At 34.4% G+C, this 22,997-nt stretch overlaps 2 protein-coding genes across 4 annotated transcripts; both read right to left on the bottom strand.

Moving 5' to 3' along the window:
* Positions 1–527: 527 nt before the first annotated feature.
* On the bottom strand, positions 528–4,640 carry LOC114311356 (1-aminocyclopropane-1-carboxylate oxidase homolog 1). 2 transcript variants are annotated; one of them, XM_082875539.1, is made up of 4 exons: positions 3,390–4,640; positions 1,843–2,164; positions 1,257–1,430; positions 528–860 (listed from the first exon to the last, which is right to left on the bottom strand). In XM_082875539.1, exons 1-4 carry the CDS (start codon positions 3,956–3,958, stop codon positions 744–746), a joined length of 1,182 nt encoding a protein of 393 aa, XP_082731665.1. In that variant the 5' UTR covers positions 3,959–4,640; the 3' UTR covers positions 528–743. The 2 variants fall into 2 exon arrangements, with proteins under 2 accessions (XP_082731665.1, XP_082731666.1); XM_082875540.1 differs by lacking the exon at positions 528–860 and having other exon boundaries at positions 1,045–1,430; positions 3,390–4,109.
* A 1,476-nt stretch (positions 4,641–6,116) lies between these two features.
* ARP9 (actin-related protein 9) lies at positions 6,117–19,327 on the bottom strand. 2 transcript variants are annotated; one of them, XM_082875532.1, is made up of 20 exons: positions 19,117–19,327; positions 18,967–19,039; positions 18,750–18,868; positions 18,551–18,610; positions 18,304–18,369; positions 16,775–16,883; positions 16,158–16,366; positions 15,667–15,787; positions 14,455–14,519; positions 13,457–13,546; positions 12,626–12,676; positions 12,325–12,456; positions 10,080–10,169; positions 9,872–9,942; positions 9,561–9,760; positions 9,437–9,480; positions 9,296–9,345; positions 8,285–8,330; positions 7,546–7,596; positions 6,117–6,694 (listed from the first exon to the last, which is right to left on the bottom strand). In XM_082875532.1, the coding sequence occupies exons 1-20, from the start codon at positions 19,117–19,119 to the stop codon at positions 6,551–6,553; spliced, it is 1,794 nt and encodes a 597-aa protein (XP_082731658.1). In that variant the 5' UTR covers positions 19,120–19,327; the 3' UTR covers positions 6,117–6,550. The 2 variants fall into 2 exon arrangements, with proteins under 2 accessions (XP_082731658.1, XP_082731659.1); XM_082875533.1 differs by having other exon boundaries at positions 19,239–19,302.
* Positions 19,328–22,997: the final 3,670 nt, after the last annotated feature.

Genomic DNA, 22,997 nt, shown 5'->3' with positions numbered 1-22,997 from the left:
TAGCCAACAAGATTCAGTCTCCTCCTATAATATTAGAGGCATATTCACCAATCATTTTTTGAATTAATTTTCTGAATTTGTTTTTAAAAAAATTATCAATGTTTGGTTGTTGGAGTTAAATTCAAAATCTAAGTTAAATTCAAAAGTTTCTCTATTCTGTTTGAATTTTGATTCAACTTACATCTAAGAACAAGTTACATAAAATCATAGCTATCGAAGAGGAAGAAGTTGGTTTGGTGAGATATAATAAAGAAAGTAATAGGCAATTTTTGACACAAGTATGAGCAATTAGATGCCTGCTGAAATATCTAATCACTTGACAGAAAGAAATCAGAATTTTTGTTTTTTCCAAATGGTTTGGAAAATTGGATTTTTAAATTTTTTTTTTTTTTTTGGATTTTTGGACTTAACCAAACAAAAACTCTTATTTTTCTTAAAAATTTAGTTCAAAAAGTGGAACCAAACTTGGTGATTGTGTTTCTCTTTCCCTCACCAAGAAAAAGAAAAAAATAAAAGGAAAAAAAAGATTAAAGTAAACAACTCAACACTAGTATTGTTGAACAAAGTTTAAAAGTTGTAAACAACTCAACACTTTCCGAAACTGTTTTTGTTAACAAATAGGATTAAAGTTTACCTACTTTGATTAGGATTAGGAAAAGGATAACTTGACCCTTTAGGAAACAAGCGCAACCTATAAATACAGAGCTGAGCCCCTCATTCACCATCAATCTTCAAACACAACTTCACCATTCCATTCCCTTCCCAAAAGGCAATGGTCCAATTTCAAGAGGGTGTAACCATGAAGTCTGTGAATCACTGATGTTTGAACAGCACATCTTTTGAGGAATTATTCGATGGTCCTGGAATATCACATAATTTTTGTGTTAACCACTCATAATCGTCCACCTCATATTAAATGGATCCAAAGTTTCACATTTTCAACTCATTTTTCGTACTAATTACTCATAATTTGTCCTCAATTTGGTTCAAGGAAGACATTGTTGACATCAATTCCATTGGTAAAGTATAAAAAAAAGATAAAGATAATGATAATGATGATGTATATAGTTCAAGAAATTACAAATTGAAGGAAACAGTTGGGAAGACACTGATACCCACAAACTTTGTTCCTTTATTACATGATATAGTTTTATGAAAATGTGTCCTTGTGGTTCTGAATAGCTTCATAACTTGAAATGGTCGAGCCCAGACTCGTCAAGTGCCCTAGACATAAACTTGCCAATATAATCACTTACCAGAAAATCCTTATACAGAGGAGGATTTTCTTCTGTTATCAATTCTTTGATTGGACCATACAGCTTTGGAGTTCCAAAAACACCATTGAAAAAGGATGCCACAGAAATTCTTGGTCCAACATTGTTGGCAAGCACTCTATGATCCACACTCCTAAACTTGTCATTTGATATTATCTGAATCAAAATAATAAAAAGAACGTTAGAAAGTTTTAAAATGTAGCAATGCCGCATACCTAGAAAAAATACTCAAAATGCACTTTGATTGGAGTAATTATCATGTCTTCTTGGAACACCGCATTGGCTATGTGCCCATCGAATAACAGGGAGCTATGTGCTTATGAGCAATGATTGAGAATAGACCCCCACAAATTTGAACTACTCATGATGTGGATCCTACATATACAAGAGTGGGCCTCACATGTACATGGAGGGCTAGGATCACTTTGGGGGTGTGGGAATCATCTTCAAAGGAGGTTCCAAACATTTTCCACCACCATAAATTTAAATTTTTTCTGAGTATTTTTCTAGATACATAGTATTTTTGTTAAATGGTGACAAATGACAAATAATTTAAATTGGAACAAACCTGAAGAAGATCACCAATGTTGACTACCAAACCTCCATGAATTGGTTGAACATCAACCCATTGATTTTGGTGCATGACTTGGAGGCCTCCAAGCTGGTCTTGTAGGAGTACAGTGAGGAATGCAGGATCAGAGTGCTTGCTAGCTCCCAAAGTCAGCTCTGGCTCTGGGCATGTTGGATAGTAATGACACACAAAGGTGCGCCCTCGACCACATTCAATTGCTGTTAAGTGGTTGCGTTTGAGGCCAAGTGCCTCTGATAATAACTCAAAGAGAATATCTCCCAACCTAGTAACATTCTTAATGTACTCAATTGTTGTAGCTCTGCAAATTTACAGAGCAAATTAGGTAGCGATGAACTATGGTTCTGATCATTTCAAATTTTTTACATGCGTAATGATATAACATTTTGAAATTGCCGGAAAATCTTGGAAGAACTACATTTAAACCGCCATATCAGGATTTCAACCTAAATTCTGGATTACGCATAAAACAGACTCCTAATGGTTGTACAAGTTGTTACACCAAGTGAAGTAGCATAGACATGAAAGTACAAGACACGATACACCTTGGTGATTTTTCATTTTAAAATTCAAAATAAAAGATGCAATTCATGCCGCTTTAATTACCAATAAATAGAGGGGCATCAAATACAGATTGCATACTTCCAAAAAAAAAATTCTCTCATTTTCTGTTTGTCATATATAATTTGTTGTATCTTGGAGGTGAATTGGTTGAATCCGACAGCAAACTCTTTTAAGGGTGGGCAATCATAAGCCCATGGCATGGCCTTATGTTTTCCTAGCACGTCGGGCATTTTACCCCCACCCACTTGTTGACCCGTGAGAGGCGGTTCACCAACTCGCAAAAAACTAAAGAAATAAATAAATAAATAACAAAAAAAAGTAAAAGCAAAAAATGATAAGCTCAAAAGTAGATCCAAATATTGGCCCATTGGACTTAGGCCGCTAGCCCATTTAGGCAAAATCCATTGGGCAAGACTGATGTTATGCCTAAGGTTTTGCCTCGGGCTAGGCTAGCCTTTCAGAACAAAATGCCCATTGAACTTAGCCCACGAGCGATTCTTTAATTTATTGATGAGAGAGAGGGGGGTAGGAAGAAAACAACGAAATCACAATATAGATTTCTCCGTTCCTAATGATGGGGTAGTCCATATCGCATAAGCAATAACTCTAGCTATTCAATGATTGAAGTGCCCCCACATCCTAATTATCATCAAAAGTGGATAACTTAGGTATAAGTTTGCAAAAAAGCTAGAGGTCCCAAAAATTCTACCAAAAGTTTTACCAAATATCTCACATGGGTATGGTAGTAGAATATTTGGGGTCACTAGCATCACTTATAAGTTTGGTCTCTAATTTCAGATCAATCAACCATATGATTGATTGATTGAAGTGTCAAGGTCAAATAGTTACAAAGTTACGTAATGTTATTCACAAGAGCAATTGCTCAAGTCTTTCCAAATTTATCAACAATGATGACGGTTGATTATCAATCAGGATTCAAGCATGTAAAAGAAACTGCACACCTGCATGATGTGGGAAATTCATCAGGCTCAAGATGATCAGAAACCAACATGGAGATGGTCAAGGTGTCCCTCCAATTCGCAGATCTTGACCGATACAAATCATAATTGCTCTCGAATCTCACTCTTTTTATCCGATCACGCGTATAAATCGCTTTCTTTACCTCAGGATCTTGTTCATGAAACATGCGTATTCCCTCAATCATTTCATCCAACACACTTTGGGGGATTCCATGATTCACCACTTGAAAAAATCCCCACTTCTCTGATGCAGCTCGGACTTGATGGACAACTTCCTCACGCCTATTTCCTATTTCAATACCACTGAGATTAATGATTGGAACTTGTAAGCCAGCCTGGCAACGGTTCAACTCCTCGGCAAGCTCATCCGGTGGTCGAATGAAAATTTTTGGGACTTTGTCCACCCCAGCATCTATTAGCCCTTTGACACCGGCTTTTGAATCATCAAAGGCCTTCAGCTCTTTTTCCCTATCATAATCCATTCTTTGTTTCATGCAAAGGGAACAATTTTGAGGAGAATTAGTTGAAGTACACCAGATTTTAAACAGCATTTGCTATTGCTTAATCAATCAAGTTGTCATAAAAATATGAATTTGGTCGTATATCACAGTACTTTATGGTTCAAAATTATTTTGTAAAGTCAACTTTGGACTCCAATAGGTACATGGGACAGCTAGTCTAAGGGCATATGTACATGAACCTGAAGCTCTGCTTCTATGGCATTTTTTTTTTTTTTGGGGGGGGGGGGGTGGGGTTTAACAAGTAAACTCTCTAAGTTTGTCCTCTGTCAATTTCAGAATCAACTACCTAATGTCAGTGTAATCGGAGTAGGACGAGGTCCCACACCCAAGCCCTAGATACAATTTGTCCGGCACTTAGAAGATCAATGTCAATTTAATCGGAGTAGGACAAGGTCCCACATCCAAACCCTAGATACAATTTGTCCGGCACTTAGAAGATCAATGTCAATTTAATCGGAGTAGGACAAGGTCCCACATCCAAACCCTAGATACGATTTGTCTAGCAATTAGAAGATCGTCCTAGGACCACTACAGCAAACCTTTGGGAGTTGGCCATGAGGAGTGTAGAACCTGTGATCGCAGGACTTATGCTCCAAAATCTTGCAAAAGTGCCACAACCCCTTGGGTTTTGCCTCTATGGCATGTTCAAAGTGTCTTAAATTTTTTTTGTAATGCCTGTTTGAGTTGACCATGATACTCTTAACTCTATAACATCATTCAATGGTTGTAACAAAACTACTTTAGTGAATATAATAATTTTTTTTAAAACTACTTTAATGAAGTCTACCAAATTTTAAACAACATTTGCTATTGCTTAATTAATCAAGTTGTCATAAAAATATGAATTTGGTCATAAATCACAATACTTTATGGTTCAAAATTATTCTGTATAGTCAACTTTGGATTCCAATAGTTACATGGGGCAGTTAGTCTAAGGGCATATGTACATGAGCCTGAAACTCTGCCGCTATGGCATTTTTTTTTTTTTTTTTTTTTGGTTTAACAAGTAAACTTTCAAGTCTGTCCTTCGCTGATTTCGAAATCTAATCGGAGTAGGACAAGGGGCAAATCTCGGGTCTCTGCCGATTTTATAATCTAATCAGAGTAGAACAAGGAGCAAACATTGGGTGTGTGCACTGACTCTACAACGCATCCACACCCAAGCCCTAGATATGATTCGTCCAGCACTAGCACTTAGAGGGAGGTCCTAGAACCACTGCACCAAACTCCTTGGAGTTGGCCTTGGGTTGTGTAGAACCTAGGATTTCAAAGCTTATGCTCCAAAGTCTTATCAAAGTGCCACAATCCCTTGGGTTCTGCCTTTATGGCATGTTCTAAGTGTCTTAGATTTTTTTTGTAATGCGTGTTTAAATTGACTATGATGCTCTATCTCTATGACATTATTCAATGGGTGTGACAAAACTATTTTAATGAATATAATAAAAAAAATTTAAAACGAATATAATAATAATTGTTTTAAAAAAATAATGATAAATTCAACAGCCAATTTTAAGATAGACCGTCTTTCCTCAAAGAGTAATGCTAGGTATCATGAAAAAAAATCATAAAAATGATCATGAAAGATTTTTCACCATTAGATTACACATACAAGAAACACCACACACTAATCGAATGATGAGAAATCTTCATAAAGCATTTTATGATATTTTATTTTATGATTCTTAGTATTATTCTTCTGAAATATGGTAAAAGAATTTTGAAATAAGGAATAATGTACAATTAAATTTTCTAGAATTGATAAATATGAACATTTTATGTCTAGAAAGAAAAGTAGTAGGTAATAGGGGGTGGCTATAGACTTAAAAACTATTCAATGCTTCTGAACAATCACCAAACATGCATAGAGATAATGGGTATAGAAGTTATATATACCTTTTCTGGAGAATGTTTTGTTTTCTGTTTTATATATTTCTGGTTTTCTATTATGTATTTCTTCTATTCTACTCACTCTATAAAACTAGCAACTTTCCATTGTAATATATCCCCTTATGAAATGAAACTCTTCTTTCTTGCCAAAAATACATTAACCCACTTTCCTAAAATAAAATAAATAAAAATTACTTCCAGCATCGAACACATCATACATTAGCATTAGCTTTAGCTTGACATTTCTAATGATATACTTGGAATTAAAACAAAACAAAATGAAAACTCAGGCGTTCAACCCTTAACAGAAAGCATATGCCAAGATGTTACATTTATGTGTACAAAAAGCAGAATTCCATCGGAAAGCTGTACAAATCAGGAAAAACAAAAATAAGAAAACAAAAAGAAAAGGGCAACACTGCCCTATCATTCCCCCAGGCATGCAATCAGCTCGTCACTTAATTCTGGTCTAGAATGGGAAAACAAGGAAAAGACCATCAACAATGCCTCAAGTTCAAGGCCAGTTAGAAACTTCTACACAAGAAAGCAGGTGATGCATGATTTCTTTACAATTCACTATACCAGTAAAGTCTGCCAGGATTAATTAAAATTTGAAAGAGTCATCAACAGTGTAGACGAATGCTGCTTTATGTTGCTTCTGATACATCCCTCAATGTCTGTCTATTTCAATCTTGAATTCTTCACAAGATTTGAGGTAACAGTGTCCATTACCTCCTAAGAATTCATGTAGCACATTGCTTGCGCTTGCAGAAAGTAAGAATCCTTGTATTTTCTGCCACTTCCAATGTGAATCCCACTGCGAATCCAGTCCTCACGATGTATCCAGGCATCACGACCGAAATCAAGCACACCAAGAATCTGCAGGAACAAGTAACGTAACTGTATGAAGAAAAAATGGACAGTAAAAAAACAGACTGCGATGTTAATTTAGTCAGTGAAGATCTTCATGTGCAGATGTCAGTGGCGGTTTTTGAGAGGTAGTCAATAATGGACAGATATCAAGTCATTTCCTGATCTCAGCATTAGCTTTTAACGAACAACTACTATATCCAAACCTAACTAAACAATACACATTTTCATTTAATTAGCTCGATTTACTCGTTCATAAGCTTGGATTATTTGTAGTCCTTGATGAAGAAATTGAATTTTACATTAATTTTGGAAAATGGATAACTTAGGCAACTCGACTGATCCAGTTCTTGCACTACAAAATTGGTTTTGGTGGGTGGGGGCTGGGTAGCTGCACCATGGCTCTAATAATGCAAAGAGTTACACCATGGCTCTAACTGGTTTGTTGATCTGTTCATAAAAATAAAAATAAAGGGTCTGTTAATCATTGTATATGCCAAAAATATTACTCACCAACCTTCTACATATTATTATATATTCAGAGCAATATTACCCCCCTAATGTTCAGATCATCATTTCAAAATACTACTCATAATGTCGTCATTTTACTGAAATTTTTTTAGATAGGTCTTTCATTCACTTTTTGGGTTAAAATAGAACTCATCCGCATTAAATTCCAATGATATATCCACAATATTTCTCGATTCCTATGGTTTAATGTCTTCAGCCAAAGCACATTTGAATTAATCATGTCATTAGAGAGGTAATGTATTTTAAATAACTCGTCATTGAAAAACTCTGAATGCAATCAATTTGCACTACACTTCTCTGAATTGAATCAACTGAAAAGAATCACTTACAGCTCCACCTTTCCACGACACAAAGGTTGGATTTGTTCTTGATTGTAAGACCTATAGAAATCATACCAATAAAAATAGAGGTCAACAATTCCACACCCAAAAAAACAAAAAAAAAACTGAGATGAGCACAAGACAATATATAAATACAAGAAACGTGGGATCAGGCAGGCAGAATTGCCTCGACACATTTAGTTTAAGAAACCAACTCTATATCAAATCAAGAACATGTTCTGTGCACACTACCAAGGTTAGAAAGCACGAGGACTACAGAAGAATTTAGAACCAACCAATGTGAATTTCTTTGTGCACTCATGTGCAAGTGTGTCATTACTAAATTAGCTTATATTTCACTCACTTTTTACTTTCCAAATTCCTACTTAAATCCATGATCCAAACACAGCCTAAGAATTTAATTCAAAATCATAAAGTGGTGAGATACAAGATCAACGTCTGCAAGTCCTAAAGTGGTTGCCACGCAATCCCACAGAAGGGAGAAAAAGGGTATTAACAAAAATTTATTTCCATTAAATAAATAGAATGCAACATGTCCATCACAAAGTGGTACCTGCAAAAGGTGCAGTACAGTTTATTTTACTAAAGTAAGAAACTGTGGCCACCGGCCTCCACAAGACTCAGAAAATGAAGCAGATCTTTACCTACTGATAAGCAGAATAGAAAGAGAACCACGAGTAGAACTCATGACATCATTATGAATAACGAGTTAGAAGTGTCAACTAACCTCTACAGTGTCAATTGCTTCATTTGAAGGAATCGCATGTAATACTCTGAAACAAGAAAAATGATCAATGGCACATTTAAATTTTCTGTGGAAGTTGAATCAGTCTATAAAAATATATGTAGGTTGAGTGAGTGCTTTTCATTCCAATTTTCTCAAGAGTTGCTTCCAATATTGTCATTCTAGGCTTCCAAAGACTTTTTATGTAATACACTTTCATAATCATGGCAATTTTGTCACGTATTACATAAGAAGTCATGAAAATCCTAGAATATTGCATTAAGTCATTTTTTCGAAGGCAAAGGCTCCTAAGAAATCTGATAATCTTATGGAATATATAAGAGTTATTTAATATTTGCATATTTATCAACAACAACAAAAAGTTATTTAATATTGCTATTGTTGGCTTCCAAGTGTAATATACTCTGACAATCATGGCTTTATTGCCACTGTTAATGTTGGTGCCTAAGGCCTAGATAATTCAATGATATTTTGATTTTTGTCAATCAATAGAGTTAACAGATAGGTTAGATATAGGATGAGCTGTAAACCTTATTGTCCATACCTTAATATGGATATGCTCAAATCAACTATTGGAAATTTTCTTAGTGAGACATTTTGTATTTATAATTTCAACATGCACTCTTCCAATGTATTTGTAGCAATACAAGACATTAAATGATAAGCCTGTACTCCATGAAAGTAGAAGCCTTATAAACCAGGCAGGCTTTTGTAACCTGCTTGCCACAACAATCAGAGACAGTCAACCAACAATTTCGCCTATATACACGAGAGTACACATTTCCATTAAAAGTCAACTGATGTTAAATTTCAATTCTCAATCCAAGAGGCAACTCTTGAATTGAACAGGATGAGAGCTTATTGTAATGTGTTTCTGCTTGTTCAGACTCAAATTACGAATCTCTTCAAATTGTGTAATGTATAAAGCATCATAATAGATTATATTTAAGCGAGTACTTTCTTTAATACTACATAAGCAAGAGTTAAACAAACCTCTCTTCTGCAGCAGAAATGAGACCAGCTGTCAAAGCAACACCTCCAAACTAAAACAAATAACAGTATCATTAATTCTATGCTAAAAATAGTATATGTAAAGTAGTACTCTCTGCAATTTACACAAACTCCGAAACTAACCAGTTGTATGCTACAAAATAATTTTCTTTGGAGGTCTATACGCCCTGTCAATAGAGAACCAAACAGATAAGTCTTGATGTAAATCTTCCCCTATCAGAGCATATCACTTTTGAAAGCAATCTACCTGTTGAAAGAATGCTCTTTGTGATAGCTTCTGCAAGGCCAATGCAATCTTCTTTCTTTGGTTTAGTTTGAAAAAATGAGTAGCTGTCCCACATTGGGAACCCACCATTAAGGCTGGAATACAAACCATCTGACATATCACTTCTTCTTGGAAATTCCATATGCCATGCATCTTCCAGCATATCTTCATAGTCATTAAACCTAGTGAAGTAAAATCAGTATGTTAGAAGGTAGGAGAAAGAAAAAGGAAAAAAAGTAATTCAGCACAAGTAACTTAACAATGTAAAGCCATAAATCTTGAAAGTTACACACCAAAAACGGGGTGGAGGAGGATGCACATCTGGAACCAAAAGCATAGGGTAGAACAGACCCATAGGGGGAACCTATTTTAACAAACTATCAGAAAATAATTGCATTATCAAAAAAACTGCATTATATTCTTCCTACTACAGAAAGACAGCCAAGCTGAACATTTATCAAGGAGACAAATGCAACAATATTAAGGTCCAAACAGATATACATTCAGAGCTGTTAGTCTGGTCTTATGAGATCCAGCAGGCATGCCATCTTCATATGAATGAACTACAGCAACAGCTTCAACTTCCCCTTCCTGGATAAAGAAAAAACTAAACAAAATTAGCAGAGAGCATAACCAAGTTAAGATAAAGCAATGCTTTTTTTCTAGAGAACCTCAAGTGATAGCTAAGATATCTAAGGAATTTCTTACCATTACTAATTGATAAGACACCAATAACCACCTGTCTAAGATGCCGCCTTGTTAACTTGACAAATAATTTGGAAGAATGAGTTGATTTTGCCTTTTTGTTCAAGAACCTATTCTATTAACTTCTTTAGAACATCATTTTTCCATGGTTTGTTGATGCAAATACACAAAGATAAATAATTTACTTCAACAAAAGAAAAATAAATTCCTACGTCTATATTATTGTAGGAGTTGCCACATTCCATACCTTCTGTCTATGTCAGAATGTGACAAGTATCACAAATTACATCAGCATACAGAATTAACAAACTTATTTCTACAGCGTAGTCCTGGCTTGCAAAACCAATAGCAGATATTGAGTATGAGGTGAAAAGGTAGGTAGAAATGATTTCAACCCCAAATTGAATATGTAATGGGAAAAGAAGCAACCGCTAAACCACTAATAAAGCATACAACCTGTACTCCAATAGCTTGATCCATAAGCAAAATATTCATCATAAACTATGACCACATAATAGAGGTAACGAGCATTGTCCTAAAAGTTTTGAATGTCTCAAAATGCAACTTCTAACACAGCTTTCAATGCATGAATCCTCAATTTTGTGTTGTACGTTTCTTATACTTGGATGTCATTCAATCATAAGCTATGAAGCATAGACACGGCAAAATGGAAGCCGTGGCGGTGTCGGATACGGGGACACGCCGGGGACACGGGGACACGTCGGGGACACGTACGGGACACGGCATCTGGCGTGTCCCCTTAATTTAATTTATTTTTTTGCAGGGGACACGCGTGTCCGAATCTGGACACGCCATGGACACGGCAAGAAGAGTAACTGAAAGGGGGAAAACGAGAACAAACCTGGTCGGCGACGATCCAGAGCCCTTCGACTTCGATCAACGATCCACAGCCCCATTCTACTTCGACGATCCAGCCCCTTCGCCTTCGCAGAGCTCTCTCTCTGTCTCGCCTTTGCCTTCGCAGAGCTCACTCTCTCTCTCGCCTTCTCTCTCTCCCTCGCTTCTGATCCTAATCGCGATCGCGATCGCGATCGTCTCCCTCTCTCTCGCTTCTGATCGCGATCGTCTCCTTGCTTCTGTCTCCCTCTCTCTCGGTTCTCTCCCGTCTGTCTTCATCTCTTGATATTATAACTATTATAATTATTATATATTCATATATAATATATATAACTCATACCTATTATTATTTTATTATATAATAACTATATATAATATATATAACTAATAACTATTATTATTTTATTATATATTATATAATAGTTATTATATAACATAAATATACTCATTAGATAATGGATAATACATATTATAAGATAATATATACTTATACATATTAATAAATAAAAAAATAAATACATGTATGTAAAATAAAATAATTAATTACAACACATTATTTAAAAATATAATAAATAAATAAAATAATTAATATGTATTAAAATAAAAATATTTATAAAAAAATTAAAAAATTTGCCGTGTCCCCTGCCGTGTCCGTGTCCCCATTTTTTAGAAATTGCTGTGTCCCGTGTCCGTGTCCGTGTCCGTATGCGTGTCCGTGTCCGTGTCCGTGTCCGTGCTTCATAGATCATAAGAATGTGAAAATATATGTCGAAATTGGACAGTGCATTTAAAATCCTAGTTTTGATTGATAAACAGTGAGTGGAACTGGGCAATATCGGAACACCATATGCTTAGTCCCATTGGATAGCATAATTAATAGACAAATGTGAAATTCATAAGAGAACTTGGGTAAACCAAATGCATACTCTCAATACAAGCATCATTGCCATCTCATGAAGGAAGCTTCTAGTACAATATGACACCCTCACATACCCATTAAACTAGCTTTCAAGTGTAGTAAATGATGACACCATATTGAATGCCCAAATATTTCCATACATTCTAAATATTGTGCTAGTCTAATACATATTCAAACAGTACAGCTGTGTCGGAAGAACCAACCAGCCCTATCATATCGCTCAGAAAAGAAGAAAGAAAGAAGAAGAATTATTAGTGAACTCACTTTAATCTGACAATACATCTCTTTAAGTCTGTTGAGCATCAATAAATCCACAGGCTTTGTCAAAGCATCAGTACGAATTGGTGGCCATGTCTGATGATGCCTCTGTGTCCAGAGAAGGCATCTTGATATATCCTAGAAGAGAAATCAACAATTATGCAGTTTAAGAAAAGGTAACAAGAAAATCATCAATATGAAGTCATAGCTGAAAGATCAAAATGAAGTAGAATTATACATCCAGCAATTTCCTCACAGTTAACATGTAAAACAAAAACAAGTTGAAATCTGAAATCAGAATCTAAACCTCTCCGCCAAAACGTAAAGTCATCTGTGTAGTTGGTAGAGCAACTCCATCCTGAAACAAATATAATTAGAAATTATTCTGCCTACATGATTTTAAACAGAGACAGACAATTAACTGAAAAACATAGATGGTCGAAGCGAAAGTGAAAGCATAAATTCAATGATTTGGGCACCATCTGAGAAGCAGAGAAGGATGCATTTGCCTTTTTTTCTCATTGCTTTGCTCCTTCCCACGAGTTATGCAAGTTGGCAATCAAAGGCAACATTTACTGAAAACACTAGAAATATATGTTCGGTAGTTGAGCATAGAAGTAATGGTGATTATCGAAATGATATTAGTGCTAGAGAGAGAATGGCACCATGAAGGTTGTGGCACTTGTTGCGACAACTGAAACAACAGGTGGCTGCAACAATCACTTAAATTCATACTGATGACACAGTACTGACAACATTGACCCTGGTAATGATGTGTATGGTTGCATAATCAACACCATGAAGTTGGTAACAGTGACAAATAACCAACATTCAATAGTGCTCAGGGCAGTGTTGGCGGTGATTTTAATTGTAGTGTAATCTGTTAACTATGCTGACGGTGGGGCACAAGCAAAAATTAAATACTACTGCTTTTGAAAAGCAATACAAGATTATTTTTATACAGACAATTATATTTTAAGTTCAATTACCAAGCATAACTACTTTGTGCTCAGTTGCTCCTATATGATAAAACGGCACACAGAACATGCAACTGAATCAATGCTTTTAGTAGCTTATTGAACTGCACAAAAAATAATGTTAGAATTGTCCACAAGAAGTAGGTAAACAAAAATATTACCTCAATGCAGATTACAGATGTCACCTGGGCACCCATATTTACCACACATGCTGTTGATAACCCATTTCCAAAAACTGCAGCTAGACCTTCCTGATCAAAACCATTACATGTTTAGAAATTAGGGACATCACACACTGAAGAAGGATCTCCATAGAGTGCTAATTAGAGCCTAAAAAAGATGTTTAATATACAGGAAAAGCAAAATATACAATATATATATGCATATATATAAAGCACAGCAATCCTGAAAGCAATGCTGCCGCTAATACCACTAAATCCCCAAATCCAATAATCTTTCTTTTACCTTATGTTACCCTGAATCTACAATCTTTCCTTGGTCTAAACCCACCATGAAAATAGACATAAGCATCTTTAACTTAACTTTCGTAAAGTCATCCAACACCACACACAAACAACTCAAAAACTAATGTGTGTGTTTTGTTTGAGTTTTTTGGATTAAGTTTTTTGAAAACTAAGTTTTTTGTTTTTCGTGTTTTTTTGTTTTTAGTGAATATTTTTAAAATTTTAAGCATATTTTTTTTTTTAGATGCACCTTACTTAGATATATCTAAAAAGTAAAAAAATTGTGAAAATTTTTTTAAAAAAATTAATAAATACATAAAAATACGAAAAATATATTGAATTCTCGTATTTTTTTTTGTATTTTTGGTATTTAGTGAATTTTTAAAAGATTTTTTTCAAAAAATTATACTTTTTATGTGTATTTATGTTAGGTGTGTCTAAAAATTTTAAAAAAAATGCTTAAAATATTGAAAAAATTCAGTAAAAACAAAAAAACACAAAAAACAAAAATGTAGAATTTTTTGAAAAGTGTTTTTGGAAAACCAAAAACAAGCAAAGTGAATATAAGTCATAAAATCTAAACTAGTTGCAACAAGGGTCTGCATAATTACTTGGTTAAATATTAGTTTGAAGCCAGTATAAAAAACTAACATATAGGCCACCTTGAAAAATGCAATCAAAGAAAATTTTCCCACCTGGTGGACCACTGCTGAGCTGAAGTGCAAGTCTCGCAATACGATAGACAGCATCTCCTTTATTTCTGCTCATAACAATAACACAAATGCTGCACTAAGTAACTTTCTTAAACATCTACACATTTTTTAATATCATAAAGATGAATATATGACTCTTCCTTCTCTTCGTCTATATGTTTTCCTCTATTAACAGCATTGTAGTTTTAGTTGGTTCCTTTAAGTAATAATAATCAACTAATCAAATGGAAGGTATTAAACAAAGACATTCAAGTTTAACACGAGTAACAGGGTACAAGAAGGATGCCGATCAACAACGAAAAAAAAAAAAAAAAGGAGAGAGAGGCAACAAGAAGTATACTTACGGTTGATCGAAATGACAATTGCTTGTTTTGAAGAAGATACGACCATTATTCTCATATCAATGCAACAAACCCAGTTTCTAGATAGAATATAAGGCATCTTCAAGTTGTATTGCAAAACCGTTACTTTGCAATCTATTATTCCATGGTCAAATATGTGCAGTATATGACAACTATTACAACAATATGAACTTGTGTGTATACAAGGCATGTAAGTGCCTCTGCAACTTGTAAAGTATTGTATATTACCTCTCAAATATCAAATGAAATCAAGTAACAAAGTTCTTCCTTGCTAATATGACAGATTATGCTACAAAAGAATTTATTCTGGTCAAATACTGCTATTTACTTCATTTTGGGAGATTGGGCTTTGTTAGAGCATTAAAATTAAAATTTGGAAGAGCCCTAAGAGTGAAAAAATAAAACAAGTTAGCCCATCTATTTGTGGGCAAACAAACCTAACTTGGGCACATTAAGTTGACCTAGGGCTGGGCTTGGGCCACGTAGCTCAGGCTGGGAGGTTGAGCCTATGAAAGCACCAGTGCAACTCTGGCTGGGCCTGAAAAGGACCTCAGCTCAACCAAAACCACCTGAGTTGGAGCCCCATACATACGAGAAAGCTATAGTCAAATAGGACTATTGACTGTATCAGAGAAAACAATTAACAGGACAGGTGCCAAGACTAACCAACCCCGCCAGATTTGGATCCCCTATATATAATATCAGAAAAGGAAAGTCAAATAGCAATATATAAGCTTCATCAGGGAAAATAATTAACAAACTTCAAACTAATTATTCCCATCACTAAACAACAAAGGAAAATGAAGAGGCAGAAATAAAACCATACGCATACCACGATTATCAAATGTTTCTGGCACTACCAGAATAGCAGAAAACATGTTTCTTTCACTGTGAGGGATATGCAGTTTCTCAATCAAAATCCAGTCCCAGATGACTTGCATATCTTCAAACACCTGCAGGGAAAGTCAAAATGTACTTAAAAGGAATCACTTTCCTATCAAAGCATAGAATTTTTACAGAATACCATTCTTTTTGTCAGTCAAAATAATGACTTTTTTTTTTCTTTTTTTGAAAGAGTTATTGGGCTATAACAAAATATAAATATCAAGTTTATTTACTTCAACAATGCAGTACTGAATGTAAGCCATATTTTCAGGATTTATATGGCTGATGATATGGCTACTACAAACAGTAAGACATAAACTCAAGACGAAGCAACACTCTTCCTTTTGGTGAAGAGAAGTAGATAAGCTAACATACATATTCATTGAAAATCTCTGTCCCATACTTGAAGAAGTTAAACGGTGGTGTTAAAATTAGTACCTGCTGCATAGGATAGTGTTGAGAAATATTAAAGTGACCTCTGCGAATAGGACGCCGTAAGCAATATGGCTCAGTAGGGGATATTCTTAGAGCTTCCTCACCACAGATATATTCTCTGAACTTGCATGCACTTGAAGTAAGCTCCTTGCTGGCAGTACCTTCCCCCTGGTCTGGGGGCTCACTAATCTCACCATTGTTTGGGGAACTTTCTGCAGAAAGTCAAGAATAATTTATCCAACTCAAATGTTTAAGGAAATGCATAACTCAAGTAATGGCTGCCTTAGTAGGAAGGCAAGGAATTGTAAACCTACCAAACTACTGTAGTCAAGGTATGATTCACATGGGCAATATGTCTTATTTTCTACATACAATCTATTAACTGTGTTTATATTGTATTAGAGTAACCAACAACTGTCTCAGGTAAGGTGCTGAGCAAAAGCATAGATAAAAGTTCAATTAAAAATGCACTTTGATTTGACACGTGTAACTGAATACAAGAAAGTTCAACAAATCACATAAGGAACTCCAAAGTGGTAATCATTACTAGTTCTGCAAGATACGCAGACAAAAAGGAACAAGCACGCACATGGGGCAGGCCAAGGGACAAAATCCATTACCTAATGCTGAAGACGAATCAGATTTTTTATCAAAAACATTGGTCCAAGTGAATGCTGTCTCCTTCCTGTTGCTCTGTGGAGTATTAGTATATCCATCAACACGTCCCATCTGCAAAACAGATTCATTAGTTTGCGTGCAATCAGAGCATTCTGCATGTGTATCATCTTGCTACCTCAATGGTGTATCACATGCAGGAGGGCTGAGGAGAGTATTGAGTTGCTTTGTTGTTATGGAGTTGATTGTTTTTTCTTGTGGGCATGGATTGGGTGCTCCACATTTTTTTTCAAGGGTTTGGGTTCCACCTCAAAAACTAGGGCTTTCTAAAACTGTGCAATTCTTTGGGTACTTTGGTAGGAAAGAAATGCAAAGATTGTCTACGATAAGTTCGATGAATTGGGAGAGTAATGGGATAGGGTTCGTTATCTATCTTCATTTTGGCTTGGGTGTCAGTCTCGCCTCTTTTAAGGAGATTCCTTTGTTTTTTATTTGTAGCGGTTGGTGAGTATTTTGTGATTTGTAATTTCTTTTCTTTTTTCATTTGTATCATTTTGCTGGATCTTTCATCCTCTTCCCTTTAACCGATAAATTTCATTTATATTTATCCACCCAAAAAAATATAAACAGCATTTTGCATATGTAACTTCATTCTTATTCTTTATAACCACTTACTATCAGATTTTTATAAACGTAGGAATTTTTATGGCCTGAAATTTTTCAATGCTATAGACTCTTCTTCCATTACACAGTCTCAACTATGAAATTTATGCTTCTGCTGAATCAGTTAAAAGACCAAAAATAAAAGAGGAAGTATCTTTCTGTTGTAGTAAGGACTTCGTATAGGTGGCAGAGGATTTTGCCTTGTAATGAGGGGCAAGCATCGAAGGTCTTCTAAGGCACGGAACTGTCTTTGTATTGACTAAAATGATCACTACTCTTTCCTCTATTTTTTAAGTTGAGAAAGGATTGCAACTTTTGTGAATTTCATAAATGATATGTACATGGAAGTGGACATGTAATGTCCTAGGTTTGGTTTTTTTAGTGAACAGGGTTCACCCCCTTAAGGTGTTTTTCATAGTTTATAACATTTTATTTGCCTATCCAAAAAAAAAAAAAAATGGAGTGTCACATAAAATTGCCTTCCAACATGCAGATGTCAATGTGAATTTACATCCCTAAACTCACTTTAACAACTAACAATGTTAAAGGAATAAGAAATAATTTTTTTAAAAAAAATTGCTTAATGGATATCACAAAGATAACCACAACATTAGAACACCCATCGAAATGTAACCTACAGCAGTTGTTTTACCTAGTGCATCACCCTCTGCTCTTCTCTTTCCTTCTTTTTTCCAAAATACAAATAAAAATAAAAATTTGCCAAGCCATATTAGATAGTAAAAATCTAACAGTTGTAAAAATGTTCTTTTTATTGGACACAGGCAGCACTATTTATTTCTTAACTGAAAAACCAATAATAAGTTCAAATTCATACAGCTAATAATAGACTAAACGAAAACACTTCATGTACCTTCCGCGGGAATGAGTTGTTTGCAACCTCTTCATCTAGAAAAGGAATCTTCAACAGTGACGCAATCTGAGAAATAAAATGCAAAAACAAACAAATTTATATGCTCTAATCATGTGCAAGCGTAGCGCTAAACCAGCTAACAAATTCTACATACTTAATATATATGACAGTAAAAAAAACTATAAAATTTGTTAGCAGCAAGTATAGCATTTTCCATATAAACTCAGCAAATGAAACCAAAACATACAATATCATAGGACTTCTCACGCTCCATGTGTTGAGCAGTCGTAACCTGAGAATTAAGCAACTGAAAAACCACCAAAAAAAAAAAACCAAGAATTGTCAACTAAAAATGTACCAAATAAACGTTCAAAAATTTAAAAAGATGGATAAATTAAAGCAATTGAGAATAGAAGGGTTTGAATTTGGGAGTAAAACTACTAAACTTGATCTTGAACATTTCTTTTAGGGGCTTGGTTGGCACCAGTGGTGCGTCGAGAAATGCAGTGAGGGATGTTGAAAGGAGTTTCTTGTTGAGCTAGTCCCATCCGAATGTTCGCGGAACCTAAGCATCATAAACAGATATGATGGAAAAACTTGCATGATGAAGATATGAATATACATGCATATGTATAAGGGGGAATTAGGGTTTTTTGGGGGGACCTGGATTGATGACGACAAGATTGGAGCCTCTTTCGGCGAGGAGTTGAGAAGGAACCACTGTCTTGAGGTAATCCTGCGAGTATAGATGAGCAATTAGGGAAAACATTTTCAGATTGGTGATGAGAGAGAGAGAGAGAGAGAGAGAGTAACCATGGTGGAGAATCGAATTGCAGGGATGCAAGAGAGTGATGACTGGTGAGGGTAGTAGTATAAAAAAACGAAACTTGCTTTTCGTTTGGATCGGAAGTATAATCAGAGTAATGTTAGCTTACCATAGCTAGGCCCGTTTGTTCGGCTTATAGGAAGGTCATTGAGTTTGATAACGAGGAGGGGATTGAAAATGGGGCGTTTGGTTTGAGAGGTAGGAAAAGTATTAGTAGTTTTTTGGAATTAGTAAGGAGGAGGGTGGGGGATCGGTACGGAGGAGGTAGAGATGATATTAGAAAAATAGTGAGGGGTTATAAATTTTTTTATTTTTTATATGTTGAGAATTTTTTTTAAAAATATTAATGTTTAATTTTTATATTTTTTATTTGTTTTATTGTTTTATATAAAAATAATTTAACAATTCCTTACTATTATCTCCTATCAATCTCCTCACTAACAATTTCCTCACTATCAATCCCCTCCGTTCTATCTCCTAAAACAAACGGGCCCAGGTGTATACGAGTCCGGATCCTCCGCCGTACTGCGTCGCCTCCAAAACGATGTCGTTTTGAGAAAATTTCAATTGAAAAAAAAGGAAAAAGAAAAGGGACAGAGCAGAGGCAAACCAAAGGGAGAAGAAGGAAGGAACAACATATTCATGGAACAAATTTGATGAAACAGATTTGTGTTTGCCTGCTATAGATCGAACGAAGTCGAAAGTGAAAACCAAATCGTTCCGATCAATCGAAAAGAGAGAGAGTATGTCACCAAATCGAGTGGTGGTCTTCGCACCGAAATTCATTTAAGCAAACAGAGCACTCCAGAAGGAACAAAATACTCATTCAAGCAACCCACATCTGTGATTTCAATTTATTTTTTTTTTATAAAATCGTTTGTATATTAGTGTGTTTTGATTTAAATATATATATATATATATATATCCTTTTTATGGTTTGCCTTTGTTTCCATCACCAAATATGGGTTCTGTTTTTGAAGCTATCAAGGAACTTCCACAATATTGAAATCGATGATCAATTCAAATAGCTCCTTAATGATTTCTGCATGTTTTCTCATTCATTGTTCATAGGTTTGGTTTCTTCATTTTGTTTTATTTTTAATCTTTTATTTTATTCTATTTTTCTTTGTTCAAAAAACTGTTGTTTATTACATAGAGATTGGGAAACATCAAAATGAAGATATTCAATTTAATTTTTTGGCCATGAATGAGAAGATTATTGATCTCTCCAAATTGGGTGTGTAGATGTTGGTTCTCCCTTCTTTATTCTTCTCCATTCTTCCTTCCTTCTTCTTTTCCTGGTTTGCCTCTGTTCTGTCCCTTTTTTCTTTTTCTTTTTTAATTGAAATTTTTTCCAATACGACGTGATATTCAGGGCGCCGTAGGATGGGCTGGAGGAATGGGCGGCCGAGGATCCGGACTTAGGTGTACACGGTCCGGATTGATTTGATTTTGAGAAAATTTAAGAATTAAATCGATTTTAATTTTGTGATTTTGAGAATCAGCCAAGCCATTATACTTGTAAAATTGGATCAGGACGATTGAGTTGCGATTTGGATTACGATTCCAAAATTTTTTATTTATAAAAATAAATTATTAATATTAACAAAATAATTATTTAAATTGATTACATTTAATTTATGATAAAAATTAATAAAGGTATTACTCATTCTAATATCATTAAAATTATAAAAAAAATAATTAATAAAAATAAAACTTGATATGATAATATTAAATATTATATCTATATATATCTTATTAAATAACATTTACGCATGGTTCAAGGACTGCTGCTGTTTATTAACTATTATATATATTTTTTAAAATTTGGTTCGGTTCAGTTTGAACCGTAATTTTTTCATAAAATTCATTAATCGAACCGTTTTTACGATTTTTAATATTTCTTGAACCGATACCAAACTAATTCTTAGTAAAATCAAACCAAATTATATGGTTCAATCTGATTCGATCCAAATTATCGATTTGAATGAATTTTTAAACCGCCTTAACCATAGCTCTTCCCTACAATTCCAACTCATAACAGATGCTCAATTTCTTCCAAGTTTGTAGCGCTTCTCCTAGGGTAAATTATACACTTATTTTGTTAATCTTTAATCTTTAATTTGAGTCAATAATATTTTCAAACTTTATACATTAATTCAATTGAACGTAATTTTTTCATCATTAACTTTTGACCAATTGATATCATACTTATATTGACTCTGTTTGATAGAGTTTTTTTAAACTTGATAACTAGAAAATAGAAACTAAAAACATTCCTTCCCAACTTTTAAAAAATTAATATTTTTTAACTTATTTAAGTTATTTCTACTCAAGAGTATCTTTAACTTTTTAATTTTTTTTTACCAAATTTGAGTAAAAACTCTATCTGATATTACGTGCTCCAACGGAAGATTTTAAACTTTTGTCAAAGTATCGGTCGATCGAGCTGATGACCTGGTGAATGTCCATCCGATTGATCGGCCAGTGTAATTTTTTTCACAAATTTTTGCAAGGAGGTGGTCATCCGAGGTTCGTCCTGTGGTAAAAATGATCTGTAACTCCAACAGTTATGAACAGTGAAACGATGAAAGGTCACAGCCGTCCTCAATTTGGTAAAAAATTTATCAAATTCTCAATTTGATACTCATCTAATGAAAAAGATTGGAGTAACAAAAATGACATTTTTTCATCAAATTTAAATTTAGGCTATGTTTGGCATGTTGGTTTTGGGCTAAAATAGATACAAAAAGACAAAACAGGCTAAAAAGTCAATAAGACAAAATGTCACATCTAAACTATAATCATTTCATTTTTTTTTCTTACAAAAATCAAAAAATCGAACGAGGCTTTTTAACTCCAGACTAAAATAACCAAAAAACTAAAAAGTCAACCCACATCTCAAAAGAAGGCTTAATAAAACAATATGTAATACATTGAAAATTGTCTAATTAGCTATAAGAGGAGCTGCACCAAACAACTTGACATAAACTCTCACATTAAAATAAGTTATAATTAACTTTCGTTAACTGCAACAAACAGTCCCATTATATAGCTTTAAATAGGTAATTTGATTATTTTTTTTTTTTTTCTACTTCTATTTCAATTAAAATAGATTTATAATTTATCTCCCTTTTTACCACTCATGTAATTTTTCCTTCCTTTTCAACTTATTGCTTTCCCCCCAAAATAATAATAATAATAATTAAAAAGTTGATAACCCTCAACCTCTCTGTCGACCTTCGTTGGGATAAGTTAAAATATTTCGCATGCTCTCTCATATCAATATTACCTTGGCCTTACTCTTTTGCTATTTTTTTAAAAATTCCAAGTAATGCCTCCATTGTTGGACGTGTATTTGTCTGGAACTGGAATGGGCATTTGACCATTGACCCTTTGTTTTCACAGGTAGGGCTAAAAATAATCATGTGATGTGAATCTTACTCCTCATTTTACCTGTGATTATTTTTTATTCCTATCAAAATATTTATTTTCAGAATATTTATTCTCAACGTGATGACTGATTCGAGTTTCACTGCTCTATAAAATGTAACTTGCTTTTTCCCATTCCGATAATAATAATAATAATAATAATAATAATAATAATAATAATAATAATAAAACTGTACTTCTCCTATTCCTTCCCCTTCCTCGTAAACCAGTTTAGCTCCCCTGAATTGTACATATGCCTCAAACCAAATGTGCACCAAGCAAAATGAAAATGAAAAGGAAAGATTGCACTAATATTATCGTTGTAACAAAAAGAAACATTAAAAACCCAGATAAGTCTGCTAGTTTAGAACACATGGCTTCTGTTTCTCAGTGAAAACCAGCAAGAGAAGATGGCGGGTTGAATGCAACCCTTATA

This window comes from Camellia sinensis, chromosome 6 (assembly GCF_055761805.1).
Source record: "Camellia sinensis isolate YWXY chromosome 6, ASM5576180v1, whole genome shotgun sequence".
Classification (NCBI taxonomy): Eukaryota; Viridiplantae; Streptophyta; class Magnoliopsida; order Ericales; family Theaceae; genus Camellia; species Camellia sinensis.
This window is presented reverse-complemented; position numbering and strand designations above follow the sequence as displayed.